At 36.0% G+C, this 19,169-nt stretch overlaps 2 protein-coding genes across 3 annotated transcripts in view; both read right to left on the reverse strand.

The window, feature by feature from the left end:
• The window catches only part of LOC136029163 (uncharacterized), a 902,097-nt gene that overhangs the window by 283,164 nt on the left and 599,764 nt on the right, over positions 1 to 19,169 (reverse strand). The gene's annotated exons all lie outside the window — the stretch shown is intronic.
• Positions 1 to 19,169, reverse strand: part of LOC136039844 (uncharacterized) — a 76,824-nt gene that overhangs the window by 40,223 nt on the left and 17,432 nt on the right. Inside the window, exon 3 of the mRNA XM_065723808.1 lies at positions 6,482 to 6,714. Coding sequence (XP_065579880.1) covers positions 6,482 to 6,714 — 233 coding nt within the window. The remainder of the gene's footprint in view (positions 1 to 6,481; positions 6,715 to 19,169) is intronic.

A 19,169-nucleotide genomic window follows, 5' to 3' on the forward strand; every position in this document is an offset into this window, starting at 1 on the left:
ACAAACTTCTATATTCTCATGTTTTTATTACGTATATGAAGGGGTTTCTCCCCTCGTCAGTACCTTGCTCTTTACCCTAAACCTTAAATTTTGTCCCAATTTCTCAAGAATGACCACTGAATCACAAAAGCAGTAGCATAAATTGTTGAAATTGCTAAAAATACTTTAACGTAAAGAGCGAGGTATTAGGACGAGATTAGCCCATTATATGCGGAATAATTTTGAAAAAACTTTTTCATATTTATATTTTGATTGTTTTTTTTAAGTAATGCTAGAAAATCCTGCACTCCCTCCATGAAAATTTTCTTACCCCATGTCAAATTCCTCTAAGAAAAGTTCCTCCAACATATCCCCCTCTTATCAATCCCCCAACAACCTAAAAATCCCCCTGAAAACGTCTGTACACTTCCAAATAACCATTACTATATGTAAGCATTGGACTCGTGGCCCCTCCCACGGGGACTGTGGGGGAGTAAGTCACCCCAAAGACATAGTTATGAGGTTTTTTGACTACGTTGAATAAAATGGCTATCTCATAATTTTGGTGACTTTGGGAAAATAATTAGCGTGGGAGGGGGCCTAGGTGCTCTCCAATTTTGGTCACTTAAAAAGAAGACTAGAACTTTTCATTTCCATTAGAATGAGCCCTCTCGCAAGATTTTAGGACCACTGGGTCGATACGATCACCCCCGGAAAAAAAAAACAAAACAAACAAACAAATAAACACGCATCCGTGATCTGCCTTCTCGCAAAAAAAATACATAATTCAACATTTTTGTAGATAGGAGCTTGAAACCTCTACTAAAAGGTTCTCTGATACGAAGAATCTGATGGTGTGATTTTCGTTAAGATTCCATGTCTTTTAGGGTTTGTTTCCCCCTGTTTTCTGAAATAAGACAAATTTTCTCAGGCTCGTATTCATTTTATTCATTTGTATTTTCATTTTTATATTTAATTTTTTCATTTAAAAATATTAATTTTTAAATATTTATATTTCATTTTTAGAGTTTTGGCTACTATTGGGCCGGGTCGCTCCTTACTACTGTTCGTTACCACGAACTGTTTGATTGCCATATTGGAGCAAAATTTTACTGAAGATTATGAAAATGATTTCTGAAAAAGGGCAAGTACCCATCGATTTTAAATACTTTAATTATGCCCTTCTATAATAGGGCTGATAGAGCGAGTGCAGTAGCTATAGAGGCGTTAGCTTAGTTCTTGTAGGAAATTAAATAAAAAAGAAACTTGTCTTTTAATTGATAGTAAGGATAGACATTAAAACTTAAAACGAACAGAAATTACTCCGTATATGAAATGGGATGTCCCCTCCTCAACACCTCGCCCTTTACACTAAAGTTTTTAATTGTTTTATAAAGTAAAATTGTGGCAAAGAGTCAACCTTTAGCGCAAAGAGCGAGGGATTGCGGAGGGGACATCCCATTTCATATACGGAGTAATTTCTGCTCGTTTTAAGTTTAAATGTTGCTCCTTACTTTCAGTTAAAAAAGTATATTTTTTTAAAATTTAATTCCTGAACGATTTTGAATTAATGCATGTTTGATTTTGGCTCTCTGTACATAAATTATTAAAATGAAATGTGCATATTAATTCTTTTTTGGCTAAATGGCTTTCTCTTAGTTTTGATCAGGCGATTTTGAGAAATAAGAGGGGAGGGGGAAGGAGGCCTAGTTGCGCTCCAATTTTCCGGTTACTTAAAAAGGCGACTAGAACTTTTAACTTTTAACGAACGTTTTTCTTGGTAAAAAATATACGTAACTTGAGAACTAACTTACGTAACAAACTTTCATATTCTTATATTTTTATTATGTATATGAGGGGGTTTTTCCCCTCTTTAATGCCTCGCTCTTTACACTACTCTTTACTGTAAATCGCTCTTTACACTAAGAGCGGGGTATTTATCTCCTCCTAAATACCTCACTCTTAATGCTAAATTATTTTTAGAACCCCTCTAATGTGTTCAATTGAAAAACTTTTTCATGTTTAATTTTTAATTATTTTTTATAGTAATGCTAGAAAATCCTGCATCCTTTTCATTGAATTTCTCTTCCCCCATGACATATTCCTCCCAGGAAAGATTCTCCCACATAACCCCCTCCCCTCAACCCCACCACCCAAACAAAAAAATTCCCCTGAAAACGTCCCAATAACCATTACTGTATGTAAACACTGGACAAAGTTTGTAACTTGCAGCCCCTCCCCCAGGGACTGTGAGGGAGTAAGTCATCCCAAAGACATAGTTAATATGGTTTTTGACTATGCAGAACAAAATGGCTATCTAAAAATTTTGATCCGTTGACTTTGGGAAAAAAATGAGCGTTGGAGGGGGCCTAGCTGCCCTCCAATTTTTTGGTAACTTAAAAAGGGCAATAGAGCTTTTCATTTCCGTTATATTGAGCCGTCTTGCAACATTCTAGGACCACTTGGTCGATATGAAGACCCCTTGGAAAAAAAGCAACAAATAAACATGCACCCGTGATCTGTCTTCGGGCAAAACATACGAATTCCACACTTTTGTAGATAGGAGCGTGAAATTTTTGCTATAGGGTTCTCTGATACGCTAAATGTGATGGTGTGATTTAGGGGGCGTTTCCCCCTATTTCCCAAAATAAGGCAAATTTTCTCAGGCTTGTAACTTTTGATGACAAATACAAAATTTGATAGAACTTATATATTTAAAATCAGCATGGAAATTCAATTCTTTTGATGCATCTTTTAGCATCAAAATTCCGTTTTTTAGAGTTTCGTTTTTTATTGAGCCAGGTTACTCCATACTACAGTTCGTTACCACGAACTGTTTGAAAAATTAGTTGTGATAATAGTTTTTAGACTTAAAGATGCTGTAGACAAATTGTTATGAGAAGAACAGCGTGTTTTTAAGAAGGAAGGGAATGCGTCGACTAAATTTTCACTGCTGAATTAATAACTGGAAAGTGTCCGAGTTATCATACTCCTTAAATCTTCAGCTCTGAGGATTAAGAGTAAACATTTGATTCATCCAATAGGGGATCTTTACCGAAGGTCGTGACCTTGTAATATATAATGGATAAATGTATTAAAGTGATTAGTCCTATCAAACTCTCCTAGACCTAGGTGACGCTAGCAATTTGAGTGTCATATATGAACGTGTTAGCAAAATGAATGATCTTTTAGAGGGTTTGAGGGCCACATTCCAACTGAATGAGCATGTTTAACAAGTAAATGACTATTTCAGAGGTTTAAGGTTTCAGGGCGCTAGAATTTGCCTGAAAATCTATGATAAGAGGACTAAGTATTTTACACTAGAAATAGGTGAAGGTAAAGAGGTGATGGTAGGTATCGAGAAGATCAGGTGGATGGCTTTACTTACCATTGTAGTATCATTAGCAAGGAGAGTGGTTGCTGTGAATATGTTAAAAAAAAGAATACCCAACGTTCAGGATGTTTCTTCAAATTTAAAAAAAAGTTCGGGAAGCAGGAAAATAAGTCGGCGAACCAATATTACAAAAGAAATCTACGATGATGACACGAGATTAAAATAGTTCTGAAATAAGGCTACTCCAAAAGACAGAAGAGGATGTGTTAGATGTATTTCAGAGGCATTGTCTGTGGGTTCTTTTGAGTGCCTTTCGGACCGATTGTATCTCAAACAGCAAGCTGTAGGAGAAATGTGGTTCTATTCACCTTTCTAGGGCTATAATAACAGAAAAGTTTATATAATTAAGATTAATTCTGTGAATGAAGGATGATAGGTTGCCAATTATTCAGCTAACCATCGAGAATCAACCGAAAAGAAGGTCCTACCTGAATTGGGAAGATAGATATTGTAAGGAAGGATTTACAAGAAATCAGAACTCATAGGAATGATGTAAGGAGGGATGTGTTGAATAGATTGGAACGGAGGAGGATTGCATGTAACAGTATTGGACTCAGGTGGCTTGGTGCTGCAGTAAGTTTTTAGTAGAAGTAGTAGTAGAAACAGTTCGCTTCTGTCCGTTTTCATTTCAATATAGCTCTTTACTATTCTTCCCCAAGGCTTTTTCGAAAAATCTGTGCCTTAACATTTAATTTATGATCGTTCTTTTAGCTGACATAGTATTTTTACTGGTTAATGATAGAAAAATTATTGTTTTTTTTTTAATTTTTCTACTGAATAATGAAAGGCGTATTCTAGCCATTTAGATTTTAGAAAAAATAAAATATCCAGTCAAGATTTTGGAATAAAAATAAATTTGTACAACAAACTTTAATAAAAGCCTTAAAATAGATTTCTCACTGTCACTGAGTGGCTTTTCTAAGACAATCCTAACCTCAATCCTGTGACAACGCTCAATGAAGACAAATATTCATCAAATATTGATCGTTCCATTTTGTTGTGAATGATTGTGTTTTTTTCAACACAAGTATTTTGAGATAATCTATTAAAGAGAGTTAAAATACGACTTCTACTAAAAAGAGCTAAAATATGACCCCTAATAAAATTTTTTTTAAATAAAACCTCTATTAAAAAGAGTCCCTGTAAATTTTAACTCAAAACACCACGCTGTTCTCAAGACCTAACAAACATAGTATTTTGACTGTTTGGATACACAAAATGCGCCCGATTTACCTTTGCCCTAGCCCACAGTTCAAAACATAAAGTCTCCAAGATATTTGCTAAAGCTTTGACTTTGACCATAATTATATCTCTAAATTTTTTCAGATGTCTTGGAAATTGCTGTCTGGAGGGGGCGAATGAGGGCTATAGAAGGGGCCATGGCGCTCTCAACGCAAAAAAAGTGCAATAAGTAGCATTCTTAAATTCCAAAGGCCCATCTTTGTTCCTAAAATAATACAGATACGGTATTTTGATAGTCTGAATACACGTCATGTTGTTTTTATTTAGCTCAATACTTAACATTACACAATTTTTAAGTTACATGGAGTCTCATCGCCCGAAAATGTTATTTTTAACATGATTGTAGAAAATAACAGTTTTACCCCCTCTTCCCCAACACTAAATTGTTATTTTCCTTGCCTTCTGCTTTGTTCAATTGCACCTGAAAGTTTTAATTCCTTCTCCCAAGCCGGTCCCAACCTTCTCCCAATCCGTTGCCAACATTGCTGACACGGTATATAGATGACCCAAACGAAAACGGTGTCATTTGATTCACTTGTCCCCCTTTCCCTGTTCCCTAGTCATAATTTTAAATCCTCTAGGCTTCGAAATGCTCACTTGAAGTTCCAACTTGATACTTTCAAAATTTAATATCCTACATGTCCCTTTACCCGCGACTACTGCTAAAGTTTTCTATTACTCCTTCAAAGTTTCTTTTAATTTAGTAAGGCACATGTCTCGTCTCCAAAGTTAAACTTGGGGAGCCAGCTTCAGCCTCCCCCACGCCTAGTATTTCGGGGCAGACGTTAACTTACAATTATTTTTCTGGTATTTGACGTTTTTTATATATTTTTAAACTTTTATAATATAAGTTTCCCAACCTCCCATAATATGAGGCCTGAAACCACTCTTACTTTAGATTTGTATTTACTAGAACGATTTTCCTCGTTGCGTGTTTTACTCTCTTCATTCCTACTTGAACTCTCTGGAAGTAATGAGACTTTCATTCTTTTTACTTTTTTAATTTCAGTTTTTAATGTTATCATCTTATTCTAAATCTTATTTAATTTTTATATGCACTTAGCTAAGGACAGTCCCTGGATATAGAACACAAATATTCATTTAACATTTAGAAAAAATTCATATATATATATATATATATATATATATATATATATATATATATATATATATATATATATATATATATATATATATATATACAGACTTTTTCAGCCTAAGAAGTATGGCCTCCCTGTCATCTTTGACAACTGGCTACCGAGTACTTTCACTCCTGCGTGATTACTTTACGACTTTGAGCCAATCAGTTGTTGCTTAAAGCGTCCAAGAGGAAAGCTCAATTTCCGGTGGAGTGATGGTCTCGAGAATTTCATGGACCAAGTCTTCGCTACAGACCGTCCCACGTGGTGAAGGTCGACGACACTCTCAACACCAAGCCGACACGAGGATTAAGCAAGTAAAAAATAAATAAAATCTAAATCAGTGTTGGCTCCGACTATTTTTAAGAGTCGGATGCCTCGTCTAGTAATGATGCCTCGTCTAGTTACTATTCAATAGTTTAAATTCAAAGAATATATTTGTATATAATAATTTTGGCTTCTCTCTCGTCGACATAAAGGTCCAACAATTTTCTACACAGTATGTTCCACCTCTTGGCGTTATTTTTACGGTATTTGGCATTTAGTATTATTTGTATTTATGGCATTTGGCATTATTTAGGATAGGTTATTGAAATTTATTTGACTTTCACAGTTACAATTTTTCTTATAAGCCAATATCGTTTGTTATGATTTTTGTTTATATTAACATAGTCTATAACATATTGCACTAAAATTTTTCAAGTGGATAGGAAACAAGCCTACTTACTTGAGAGAAAAGAATCTTTGTCTTTAGTCGTTGCAGATAAATGACCCTGCACTGGTTTTAAGTCTTCGTTCAAAGAGTCTTCAACTTCCGCCACTTGTTCTGCAGCACCCTCATTTTTCTCCGGAGACCTTTCCAGAGAAAACTTCATTGAAATCGTTTCTTTTTCTTCTAAAACTTGCTGTAAGTCACAATATTTTTTGTTCAGCTTTGAAATTTCTTCCGTGTGTTTGGAACTGAAAGATAAAGGGCTATAAAAATCCTTATTTCATCATTATTTTACAGTCGTAAGTAAACTGAGGATTTAAGTAGAAGACAAAAGAAATATCTGAATTAGACGAAAAAACCATCCGAGTATTAACCATATGTAACTACTGAAAACAAATTATATTACAAATGTTTTTTTTTCATGATTAAAACGTTTAAAAATAAAAATAAGAATTACAATGAAATAAAATCTTAAATTGTTCAATTTTCAGCAATTATTATCATTAAATACTGTTTGAAGTGACTTTTTGCTTGGTTTAATGATGGTTGTTTTAAGTTTCAATTATTTTAAGAATTTCTTTTCGCTTGGATTAGGGTTTAACGTAGCTCTTTTGTTTTCATTAAATTTGCCTTTTTGGAAAATATTTTAAACTCATTTCTGTCCGTTTTTTAGCAGACGTAATTTTATTATTGGGTATTCCTTGTAACATTAGCTAAAAAAAGGCCTACGTTATCTGCTTACGGGTAACATGTTGGACTCTAACTTACATTTTCTACAAAATTTGAATATCCAGTAAAAATGTTAGATTAGCCATAGTTTTTAATAACATGCTTTTAATGGCATTTTTTTTATAAAATTTGAAGTGGAGGGACAGATTTTATCCATTTTGGTGAAAATCTGCATAGTTTTTAGTTTCACATAGGTTTGAAATCACCTTGACTTTCAAACCTATGAAAATACCATTGAAAATACGACTGTCTTAATTTACAATTTATTGAATTAATATTTCAGTAGAATGTTACAATGTTAAAATTTCAAGCGTGTTACAATATTGCTGTAAATGTTTGTTTAAATAATGCATGTCAAGGGTCTTTTATAAAAATAAGCCATGTTTTTGTTTTCTTATAAGAAACTCGTCGTGAATCAATACAGCCGAATTTGCTTCTTCCATTTTTCTCTTAATGACGGCGTCATATGCCTTGGCACCACCGCCTGTGTACTCGATTTGTATCCATATACAAATCTATACAACTAAAGCGTCTCTACAAAGTTTGTTCCCCTTATCAATTTCCCCTTTATCCAAGGCAGTTGGAAAAAACCAAAGATTTTTGTCCTCTTTTCGGCCTCATTTTCAGAAGAGGAGCCTCATCCAGCAAATTATATTCGTGTACACTAGGGCATCAATGACCTATGGAATGAAACTTATAAGAAGAAATAATTGAAATGATCCCTGTTTGGGGGTAGTTTTAGCCACTTACAAAAGAAATTTCTGGGTCACCTTAGGGACCTTTTGCCTCCAATCAAAATTGATTTTTACATCATGTTTCCCTATGTCCCACAACTTAGCTGAAGAACCCTCTTGTTTGCATGCCAATTTCTGTCACTTCTTTTATTCAAAGAATCGGCCAAAAATAGACAGGTGTAAGATTTAGGCCGTTCACCAAAACTTTTTTAGCTTTTTCTGGAGGAGCCAAAGATTTTTTTTCTTTTTTCCCTTTTTAAGGATTGTTTTCCTTTTCTTTGGAACCCTCTTGAACCAAGGATTTAAGAATATTAGCGTAGAGCCAAAAAATAAAGATTTGGCACAGTTTGGACTCAAAGTTTTGTATGAACCGTATTTTTTGACCAACGGAATCCAAACTGAAGGTTTCAAATTGACCATGGAAAAAGGAATTTTTGATGCATTTTGGTGTGTCCTAAAATCCTTCTTCATCACAACAAAATGCTCAACCCCTATGACCAGGCAACGGTTCTCGAAAGTTTGAGCAATCGGGAAAAAAAACTATTGAACTGTATTCAGTCACTTATATGGGGGGGGGGTGCACATCAACTAAAAAATACATTGTACACTCTATTTAAGCCCTTTTTTCGAAAAACCATAATTTTTTCCTCTGAGCATTGAGGCCCTATGGCTCAATATGGCTCAAGGACTTGATACGTTTTATGCCAATTGAAAAAAAATATGACACTTTTTGTAGCTCCGTTTCAGGGGTAACCCACCTTAAAACTAGAATTATTTTCTAAATTAGAGCTTCTGGACCAAGGGACTTATAGTTTTAATTTTTAAGTCTTTCAGAAAAGAAAATTCTCGGCCCTTTTTTGGACTATGTTTTCAGGATAACAATATTTTTTTTTTCTTATTGATTTTGGTCTCTTACACCAAAGACTACAGCATTGAGCTTATAAGTCGATCACAAAATCTGAACCTTTTCGGGCCCTATTTTTATGAGGAGCAGACCCTCAAACAATTGTCATTGTGAGCTAGGTCCTTCTTGGCCAAAAAACTTGCGTCTGCAGGATTCATGCTATCAGGAAAAAAACTGTGTGCCATTTCCGGAGCTCTTAACACTCAACCCTTCCTAACAAATTGTGCGACCCCCTTAGCCCAAAAAACTATCCCTGAAACTTTTAAGCCAATTGGATTTCCAAGATTAAATGCCACCCCCCTTCTTTCGTCCGCTACAACAAATTTTTATTAAAAATTGGAAATTAGCATAAATTATGACAATTATCCCACGAACTCTGGACTTAAGTCATCCTTGAAAGGTGTATATATTGAAATTTCTGACTTTTCTGGGAAAACTGGTCATTTCAAAATTTGTATCAGATGTCTTGGTAGCTTATAGGGAGGAGGTTCAGTAGCAAACAAGGTTACGAGAAGGTCTCGTTGCTGAAAACTCATTCTCGACCCTAAAAAAAGGTAAGAAAAAATCTATCGAATGAGTCCCTCCCAAGTTTCTAAGGCCAGTCGTCTTTGAAATAGAAGGATCAGGGGGGAGGGGGGTCCTAAACTGAATATAAACCGGTCATTACTAAGGTAATACTGGATGTTTGCCTTCGGATGACAAATGACCTGTATTTGTTTGACTTCATTGATAAAATTTCATTCACTGGATTTTAAGCCTTTTCATAATGATAATGAAATTTTTCAAGAACCTGAAACCCATAAATCCACGATGAACATATAGCTCCAAGAATTTTTGAACACAGAAAGTTTTGAAAAAAAGCTCTTATTAGCCATATTAATCTGAAACACGAAGAAAAAAGTCAATCAATACAAATAAAATAAAAGCAAAAATAATAGTTCAAACTTAAAACGACCAGAAATTATCCTCATTTAAAAGACGGGCGGAGCCGTCTTGGCCGAGTGGGTTGGTGCGCTGGATTCGGGATCTCTTGTCTGAGAGGACGCGGGTTCGAATCCCAGTGTACCCAATTCTTCAGTTTGGGACGGGGGTCAGTAGCATAACTCTGTAAGCTTAGCCAGAGTCAATCCAGCTCTAAATGGGTATCTGGAGATTTATGGGGAAGGTAAACAGGAAGGGTGTGCGAAATCACAGTATGGCTGGCCCCCAACCCCCCATTGCACTTCCTGGCTGAAGGCCCAAGAAACGGAGATCAGCACCGCCGGTACGGACTGTAAAGTCTAATGCCGTATCCTTTACCTTTACCTTTTTTTTCAATTTAAAACAGCCTAATTTAAAATTCAACATCAATTTGGCTCACGATTACCACCTGAAAGTTCCAACTCGATCCCTCCAACCACGCCTCAGATAATGCAGATAAGTTATTTTGATATCCCAGGTATACAATGTTTTTCAGTTTACATGACAATTCATCGGAATAGGTTCTAATTCCACATAATTGATAGTGCTAAGAGTTTCATAAGGCTTGGAGGCAAAATCCTTTACCCCTTCCCTCTAACTAACTCCATCTAAGAAAAGACCAAATTCAAAGCTCACTCCCAACCCTCCAAAAGAAAAATCATGAGACTTTCAACTCTATCCTCCCAGTCACTTGAGATTTTGAAGATCTGCTGTTTTGACAACCTGAAATTGCATATTGTCTTTTAATTTATCTTGCTACTTCAAGATTATGATCGATTTATTCTTGAAGCTGTTGTGAGACTTATAACATTATAAGTTTTTATTGGTTACAAGTGGGAAAACATCCAGGTAGATTAGATGCAAAACATCTTCTGTCCCCAGTGGCGTCGTTTTGGGGGGCAGTTGTCTCCAATGATTTCGGGAGAAAAATATTATGTAACCCATGTCCTTTGAATCTCCTGATGAGGACCCCTCTTGCCACCCCCTAATAAGATACTGGAACTACGCCCCCGTTATTCTCCCCTTCTTTCTCTTTTCACCCCCCAGTCATACATCAGGTTCCACTTGAACCCCTTACGAGCAATAATAGTTTCAATCTGATACCCAGTCCCATCCTAAGATGTTACATATGCGCTACATCAATAGTCTGACAACAAAATACTGTCTTTTCAAACAGTTCGTGGGAGCGAACTGTAGTAAGGAGCGACCCGGCTCAATAGTAACCGAAACTCTGAAAAATGGAATTTTGATACCAATAGTTACATCAAAATAATTGCATTTTAAGGCTGATTTTAAATATATAAGTTTCATCAAGATCAGTTATACCCATTAAAAGTTACGAGCCTGAGAAGATTTTCCTCTTTTTAGAAAATAGGGAGAAACACACTCTAGAAGTCATACAATCTTAACGACAATCACACCATCAGATTCAGCGTATCAGAGAACCTTATTTTAGAAGTTTCAATCTCCTATCTACAAAAATGTGGAATTTCGCACTTTTTGCCAGAAGACAGATCACGGATGCGTGTTTATTTATTTTTTTTCCCAGGGGTGATCGTATCGACTGAGTGGTCCTAGAATGTTGTGAGAGGGCTTATTCTAACGGAAATTAAAAGTTCTAGTGCCCTTCAAAAAATTGGAGGGCACCTAGGCCCCCTCCAATACTCATTTGTTCCCAAAAGTAATCGGATCACAATTCCAAGATAGCCATTTTATTCACCATTGTCGAAAAATAGCTATGTCTTTAGGGACGATTTACTCCCCCGCAGTCCCAGTGGAAGGGACTACAAGTTACAAACTTTGACCTGTGTTTACATATAGTAATAGCTAATGGGAAGTGTACAGGCGTTTCCAGGGGGATTTTGTTGGTTTAGGGGGGAGAGTTGAGGGGGGAGGGTTACGTGGGAGGGTATTTCCATTGAGATACTTCTCATGGGGGAAGATAATTTCAATGAAGGGTATGCAGGATTTTCTAGCATTATTTGAAAAAGCAATGGAAAAATAAATATGAAAAGTTTTATTCTACTGAAAGTAAGGAGCAGCATTAAAACTTAACGAACAAAAATTATTACGCATATGAGGGGCTTACATCCTCATTATACCTCACTCTTTACGCTACGTTTTTTTTTAGTAATTTCAACTATTTATTCTACGGTCTTTGTGATTCAGAGGTCATTCTTAAGGAATTGGGACAAAATCTAGGCTTTAGTGTAAAGAGCGAGGTATCAACAGGGGTTGAACCCCCTCATATACGTAATAAAAACATACGATCACAGAAGGCTGTTACGTAAGATAATTCGTAAGTTACGTATATTTTTACCAATGAAAACGTTTGTAAAAAATTAAAAGTTCTAGTTTCTTTTTTAAGTAATCAAAACCTTTGAGGGCAACTAGGCCTCCTCCCTCGCTCCTTTTTACTCAAAATCTTCCGATTAATTGCAATTAATTAATATGCAAAATTAGTTTTAATTATTTATGAGGGGAGAGCTAAGATCAAAACATGTATTAATTCAAAAACATCCTGAAATTAAACAAAAAAACATGTTTTTTAAATGAAAGTAAGGAGCAGCATTAAAACTTAAAAAGCCCCTTTCATATACAGAGCGATTTTTGTTCGTTTTAAGTTTTAATGTTGCTCATTGCTTTCACTTAAGTAAATTGCCTTTTTTTTATTTAATAAAATATCAAAGGACGAATATATTTGTTCTGCTAGACGCAATCCCATAGCGACGTAGTTTAAAAAATGTTTTGTCCAATGTGGCAGTGTTTTTCCTGTTGTGAAAACTGACGGAACGCTAGACTGAATTTAAAAAACAGCTCTATCAACTGTTCATTGATTTTTGACAGGTTTTTGACCCCATATCCCGACCCCCCATCCGGGTTTTTGACCCCCATCCGGAGTCCTCCAGGGATGCATCCTATGCAAGCCTCTGTTTAACCTATTCTTGCATGTCATTCTCTCCCTGACACTACTGGGCACGGAGCAAGAACAGAAGATACCCTGCTTGACAAACTAGTGTAAACTGAAGATACCAAAAGGCTAGCTCAGACCTCCCAAGAACTCCAAAGACTTGCAGACAGCATCTCTCAAGTAACGAAGTCATTTGGGAAGCAGACTATTGCAACTGAAACTAAAGTCATAGTTATATCATACCAGATCGAGGATACCGCAACCCCCCTCACCCATTCCTCTCTAAATCGCGTCTAAGTCCAATGTCTCTTTCTTTTAATTTTAATATCTGTCTTATAATATCATTTTTGTTTATTATAATTGGGATACAAAAAAGACGACTTCCTTATAATTTATCTAGTAGTTTTTGTTTGTTTTAAATTTGAGCTGGATATTAATTTCATTTTTTGTGAACTATAAGTTTATTTTGGTTTCATTTTTATTCAGTTGTTTCTTTTAACTTTTAGTTGATTGTTCATTATTATGTCTGTAATCTTTTTACGTTGCTAAAGACATATTTTCGCTCTTTACTTTTCTTTAGAATTTTTTTTTTTAAACTTAATTAATACAAAAGACCAAACAAGACAATTCTGTTTCTATGTCACTTATTTATAAAGGTTTTCTTTGTACTCTTAAGGATCAAACTATAGCAGAATTACTCTATGAACTAGACCAAATATTGTCATCACGTACAGATGGATATGATTCTGCGTGAACCCTACCCCCAAGAGGCAATTATATTACAGAGAAAAGCTTCTCCCAAGGTCAGTGGAGATAGAAGCTATGCCGGTAGTTGATAGTATTGGTAGCAAAATTAATTAAGTTACTAATTAGTATTAATCTGAGGCATTCATTATTCAGTGAATAATTAAATAAATTAAATATCATAGCCCCCCTCCCTTCTCTGTGTTATAATTAATACCGTTTTGATTATATCGATCTTCCCAGACCCAATTGCCAATTCCCAGGTATTTTTGAGAAATCCATTGAAAACATAGTGTTCCTGGTGGAAATTACAATTTAATTTGTATTTATTTCAAGTTTGGTACAAACGAACTATGAATCTGCAAATGTTTATTAACTTTTCCCATTTCATTCACCAATTGGTGACGTACTTTCCAAAAGTTAGTTGTTTACTTTCTAAGAGGATGCAAGTTGGACTATTTTATATAGTTTTGGAAAGGCAATTCAGGGTATCCCCTAGTATTCATTTTTATAGCCATTTGACAGTATAATGAATTTTTTTAATAGTTCATACAGATGATCATAGATGGCACGGACCAAGAGGAACCTAGTCCTTGGGGGTCCTTTATAGAAACTGGAGCCCCCTCGCCGGAGGCAATAAATACAGGCAGAGGAGGAAGAAAGCCCTTCAAAAATACACTCAACAGGGCCCACAGGCATGTCCACACGCCCCATGAGTTACAAATTCTCTCCCAGTAATGAGTTGGACTGCATGTTGACGCAGAATACCATCTTGGGAGGATCCTCTATAGGAGGACAACTGCGGCAGCGCTTAAGATCCAGATCTATTGATAACGGCCTCTGCAAAGGGCTGCCTCAACCCTTTCGGGGTACTTACAAGACTGAAGACCTTGCAATCAACTCTATTCCCAACTGAGGGGTGGTGCCCCTTGAGGAAATTATAGCCTAATAAACGACACAACATTCGTACTGGATTGTAATTAATGTATAGTTCTTTTGGGCCTGATCGGCTTTGACGGGTATTTTTGGGCTGAAGAACCTCTTCCTAGTTATTCCTAGCTAATTTATCTACTATAGGCTGCCTGCCCGTAGTAGCATACTATTTGTATGCATGAATATGTAATGAGTCGGAGGTAATAGACTTGGGAATATCTGTGCAGGATTTCACTTCTTTTTGATAGAAGAACATCATCAAGTCTTGAAATCCCTGTTGTGACCAAGGTGGGCCCAGGATGGCACAAAGCCTCCATTCATACTTGAGATCCCAGGGACTTCTTGCCTTCCGGTTCTAAGCCGGCTTAAGCGCTTCGTTGTAGACTTGAGCAGATATGTTGATCCCCCTTTCAGAACTAGTAACCTGAATCATTGCTTTTCCAGAGGCCGAAAAAGTTTCAATGATCTAAAGAACATGAAAATAAGAACTTGGAATGTAACGACGATAAAAGGAAATTGATCATCCTATCGAAGTATTCACTGACGAATTCAGAAGATTCGAACTGGACTTATTGGGAGTTTTAGAAACTCATATCTCGGGGCTAGGAGGCATGAAATTAGGTGATATAGAATTTGTTTACTGAGGGAGGAAGGATGGGGTACATAGACAGGGAGTAGGGCTCATTATGAATAAAGAAGCTGCTATCCAGCAGTTTGAAAGGTACAAAATACCCCTGATCCTGATGTTCCTGGACTTCATTGCCGCCTTCGACTCTGTCACTCGCCAGAAACTTTGGAAGATCCTAGAAAATGACGAAATGCCGTTGAAGTTTGTTGAACTGATGAAGGCATACTATGATGCGTCAGTGAGCCGAGTTAGAGTCTATGGCGAAAGAATCGAAGAATTTCTGGTTGAGTTCGGAGTAAAACAAGGGTGTGTCCTCTCTCAGACTCTGTTCAATTATTGCATTGATTGGGTGCTTGACAATGCTCTTTCGTCTTATCCAGGAGTGCAGATTGAACAGAATCTCTCACTGACTGACCTCAATTATGTGGATGATGTTGGCCTCCTTTCAGACCCTGTAGAAGCCCAAAACATGCTTGACAGCGTTTTGACCTGGGCAGACCTTATCGGCTTGAAAGTCAGCACAGAGAAAACGAAATTCATGGCTATTAACCACGACACAGAACCATTCCCACTAGCTGTCAACCAAGTTCAACTGGAAAAAGTCAACCGTTTCCCATACCTAGGCTCCCAGCTTTGTACTGACGGATCTCCCTACGCTGCTATTCAACAGAGAATACAGAAAGTGCAGACAGTCTTTGCCTCCCTTTGGAAACCCTTATTGAATAGCCACGAAATCAGTGTTGGAACGAAAGTTCGAATTTACATGGCACTAGTCCACACCGTTGTCCTTTACGGGTGCGAAACATGGTCGGTCAAACTACAGCAAGAGAATATACTTAAGATGTTTGAGCATACTTTTCAGCAAAGAATTCTCAGAGTACGGCTAGGTGACCATATCTCCAACGCGAATATACATCGAATGTGAAATATTCAGAGAAGTGTTGTGCTCACTATTAAAGAACGCCGTTTGAAATGGTTGTGCTATGTAGTAAGGAAACCGCAAGAGTACCTGCCTCGTTAAATACTCCTAGTTGAGCCTATTAACTACTGGAAGAAACGCCAAGGAGGACAGAGGAAGAACTGGTGGAGCCTAGCCAAGTCAGACCTTGAACCAATAGGGTGTTTCAGAAAATTCGGTCACAGATGGTCAACACAGTGGCTCGTTTTTGCAGAGCAGCTGGCACAAGATCGAACAACATGGTCCAAGAAGGTCTTTAAGATCATCGATGCCGGGCGAGGTAGAAACACCTGATTACCGCCACAAGTAAAAGTACAAGTAAGTAAATCTTGCTTAGGCTGGGACGATATTAATAATATAATACGAATTGCTCACTTTATGACTAAAAAGTTCAGGGTATCAGTTACAGTAGTATATGTCCCCGTTGTACCAACTGGTGGAGAAACTAGTGACTCAGATGAATTTTACTTACACTTACAGGATCCTGTAGAGAGCGTCCCCAATAGAAAGAGTCCTTGGTAGAATTATGGTGTTTTTACTAGGAGATTTAACCGTCCAAGTCAGTAGAAATAGGAGCAGATGGTAGCCAAGTCTAGGTGAATTTGGTGTAGGAAAAGAAAACAGAAATTTCTACAAACTTTTGTAATTTTGTAGGTGTGACAATCCAGTTATAGCCACTACGGTGCTTGTTCATAAAATGGCCCAAAAGGTGACATGGTATTCACCTGATGGTAAGACAGCAAACCTTATTGATTAGGTTATAGTAAACTGAAGGACCAATACAAGATACTAGAGCATATAAGAGTGTCTAAGGTTAATTCAAAGTTGAAATTTTGGAAGAATAGCTACATCTTGGGAGGTTATGATGTTAGTAGACTCCAGGATAAGAATGTGAGAAAAACTTTCAGGGTACAGTTGAAATCTAAACTTGGAGTTTTGGATGAACTTTCAGAGGTTTTACAAGTTCAGGGTGCTAGACTATGTAAAGAGGGTATGAAAACGAGGCGTCTTCAGTACACAAGAAACAATGATAAAAAGTAAAATAAACAAAAAATCAAACAAAATAAAACCACCGCCAATATTCTTGAAATAAAATTATCGCAACTGATCCTCATTGGTCATAGAAACTAATAAATTTGGTTCAATGAGAACACCAAAGCAACTGGATAAATAAGTATAAACACAAAAATGAATTTAAGTTTTTTTGTTGCGAAATAATCCTTTTGTTAGCTATCATTGAAGCAATTCTTCTTGGTCTGGTAGGTAATCTGGTAAGTAAATTTTCTGTATCCCTATTTATTGAAAGATTAGTAAACATATTTTTTTTTATTTAAATAGTCTCTCTCGCCCGAAAAAAATCAAATAGAATAAAACCACCACCAATATTCTTGAAATACAATTATCGCAACTGATCCTCATTGGTCATAGAAACTAATAAATTTGGTTCAATGAGAACACCAAAGAAACTGGATAAAAAAGTATATACACGAAAATGAAGTTAATTTTTTTTGCGAAATAATCCTTTTGTTAGCTATCATGGAAGCAATTCTTCTTGGTCTGGTAGGTAATCTCGTCCCCGGGTGATTTTGTAAAATCTTAATTCCCTTGCTAACTAGTAGTTCATTTTTAAAAAGAATATTATAAACTGGGTCAATATTTAAATTTTCTATATCCCTATTTATTGAAAGATTAGCAAACATATGTTTTTTTATTGAAATAGTCTCTCTCGCCCACTGAAAAAACTTCTATCATTAGAAATAGCCGTAGCGTCATCAAATTGTACACAATTGTTGGGGTGAAAAAAGATATGTTCTGCCAAAGCCAAAACAAAGGATTCAAAAGGCATGATCAATTGTAAAGTTTTTTTTCTATTGAATTGCGATACTCAATAAATCTTTCAACAAATTACTGGTGGGCTTTACCAATATAAACTTCCCACAAGAGCAATGAATCCTATACACCCCACTTACTAAATTTCCCAGAGTTAGATCCTTCCCAGAATTACGGAAACTACTGAATGATGTCACTGACTGAAAACATGGACATTTGTTATATTTCTGTTCAATTCGTTTCAGGTTCCTTCCCAAACCCGGTACATATGGCAAAGAAATGAAACTTTTTGACACCTTTAATTCTGAAGACTGTGAAACTCCAAATCCTTTACCATTATTTCTAATGCGTATGTTTTCTATTATTTTAATTTACAAATTTAACTGGATAACTATTACAAATTAAAATATGCTCTAAATACAATAATTCTGAATCCAGAAATTCCTGGGAACGAAATCTGAAAGCTCTATCCACTAGTGAAATCACAACCCTTCGTTTCACCGAATCAAAATTCACACATCTATCATTGTGAATATGCTTTATGTATATAATGGCACTGCATTAGAGCTTTCTGTATACAGACTTTCTTATATGAAGTTTTATATAAGAAAGCCTTTTCGTAGGCCTTATTGTATATAATGGCTCTGTATTAATACTTTCTGTATACAGGCTTTCTTATGTGAAGTTTTATATTGGCAATGAAAAAAGGTGGCACGAATAAATATTCACACATCTATCATTGTGCGTAGGCTTTCTGTATATAATGGCTCTGTATTAAGGCTTTCTGTAAACAGGTTTTCTTTTGGGAAGTTTTATATTGGTAGAACTCACCAGCACTTTTTGTAAAGATTTATTGGGCATACTCAATAGAAAAAAAAACCTCTACAATTGAGCAAGCCTCCTGAAACCTTTGTTTCGGCTTTGGAAGAAAATATCTTTTTTCAACCTAACAATTTTGCACAATTTGATGAGGCCATGGCTATTTCTAATAATAGAAGTTTTTCTCGGTAAGCGAGAGAGAATATTGAAATAAAAAAAACATATGTTTGCTAACCGTTGAATAAATAGGGATACGTGAAATTTAAATACTGATCCAGTTTATCATATTTTTTTGAAAATTGATCCGATAGTTAACAAGGGAATTAAGATTTTTAAAAATCACCTTGGGACGAAATTACCTTACCAGGACAAGAAGAATTGCTTCAATGGTAGCTAACAAAAGGATTATTTCGCAACAAAAACGAAAGGATTGTTTCGCAACAAAATAACTAACTTTATTTCCATGTTTATACTTTTTTATCCAGTTGCTTTGATGTTCTAATTGAACCAACTCAATTAGCTTCTGTTACCTATGAGGATCAGTTGCAATATT

Source organism: Artemia franciscana, chromosome 1 (genome assembly GCF_032884065.1).
Source record: "Artemia franciscana chromosome 1, ASM3288406v1, whole genome shotgun sequence".
Taxonomy (NCBI): Eukaryota; Metazoa; Arthropoda; class Branchiopoda; order Anostraca; family Artemiidae; genus Artemia; species Artemia franciscana.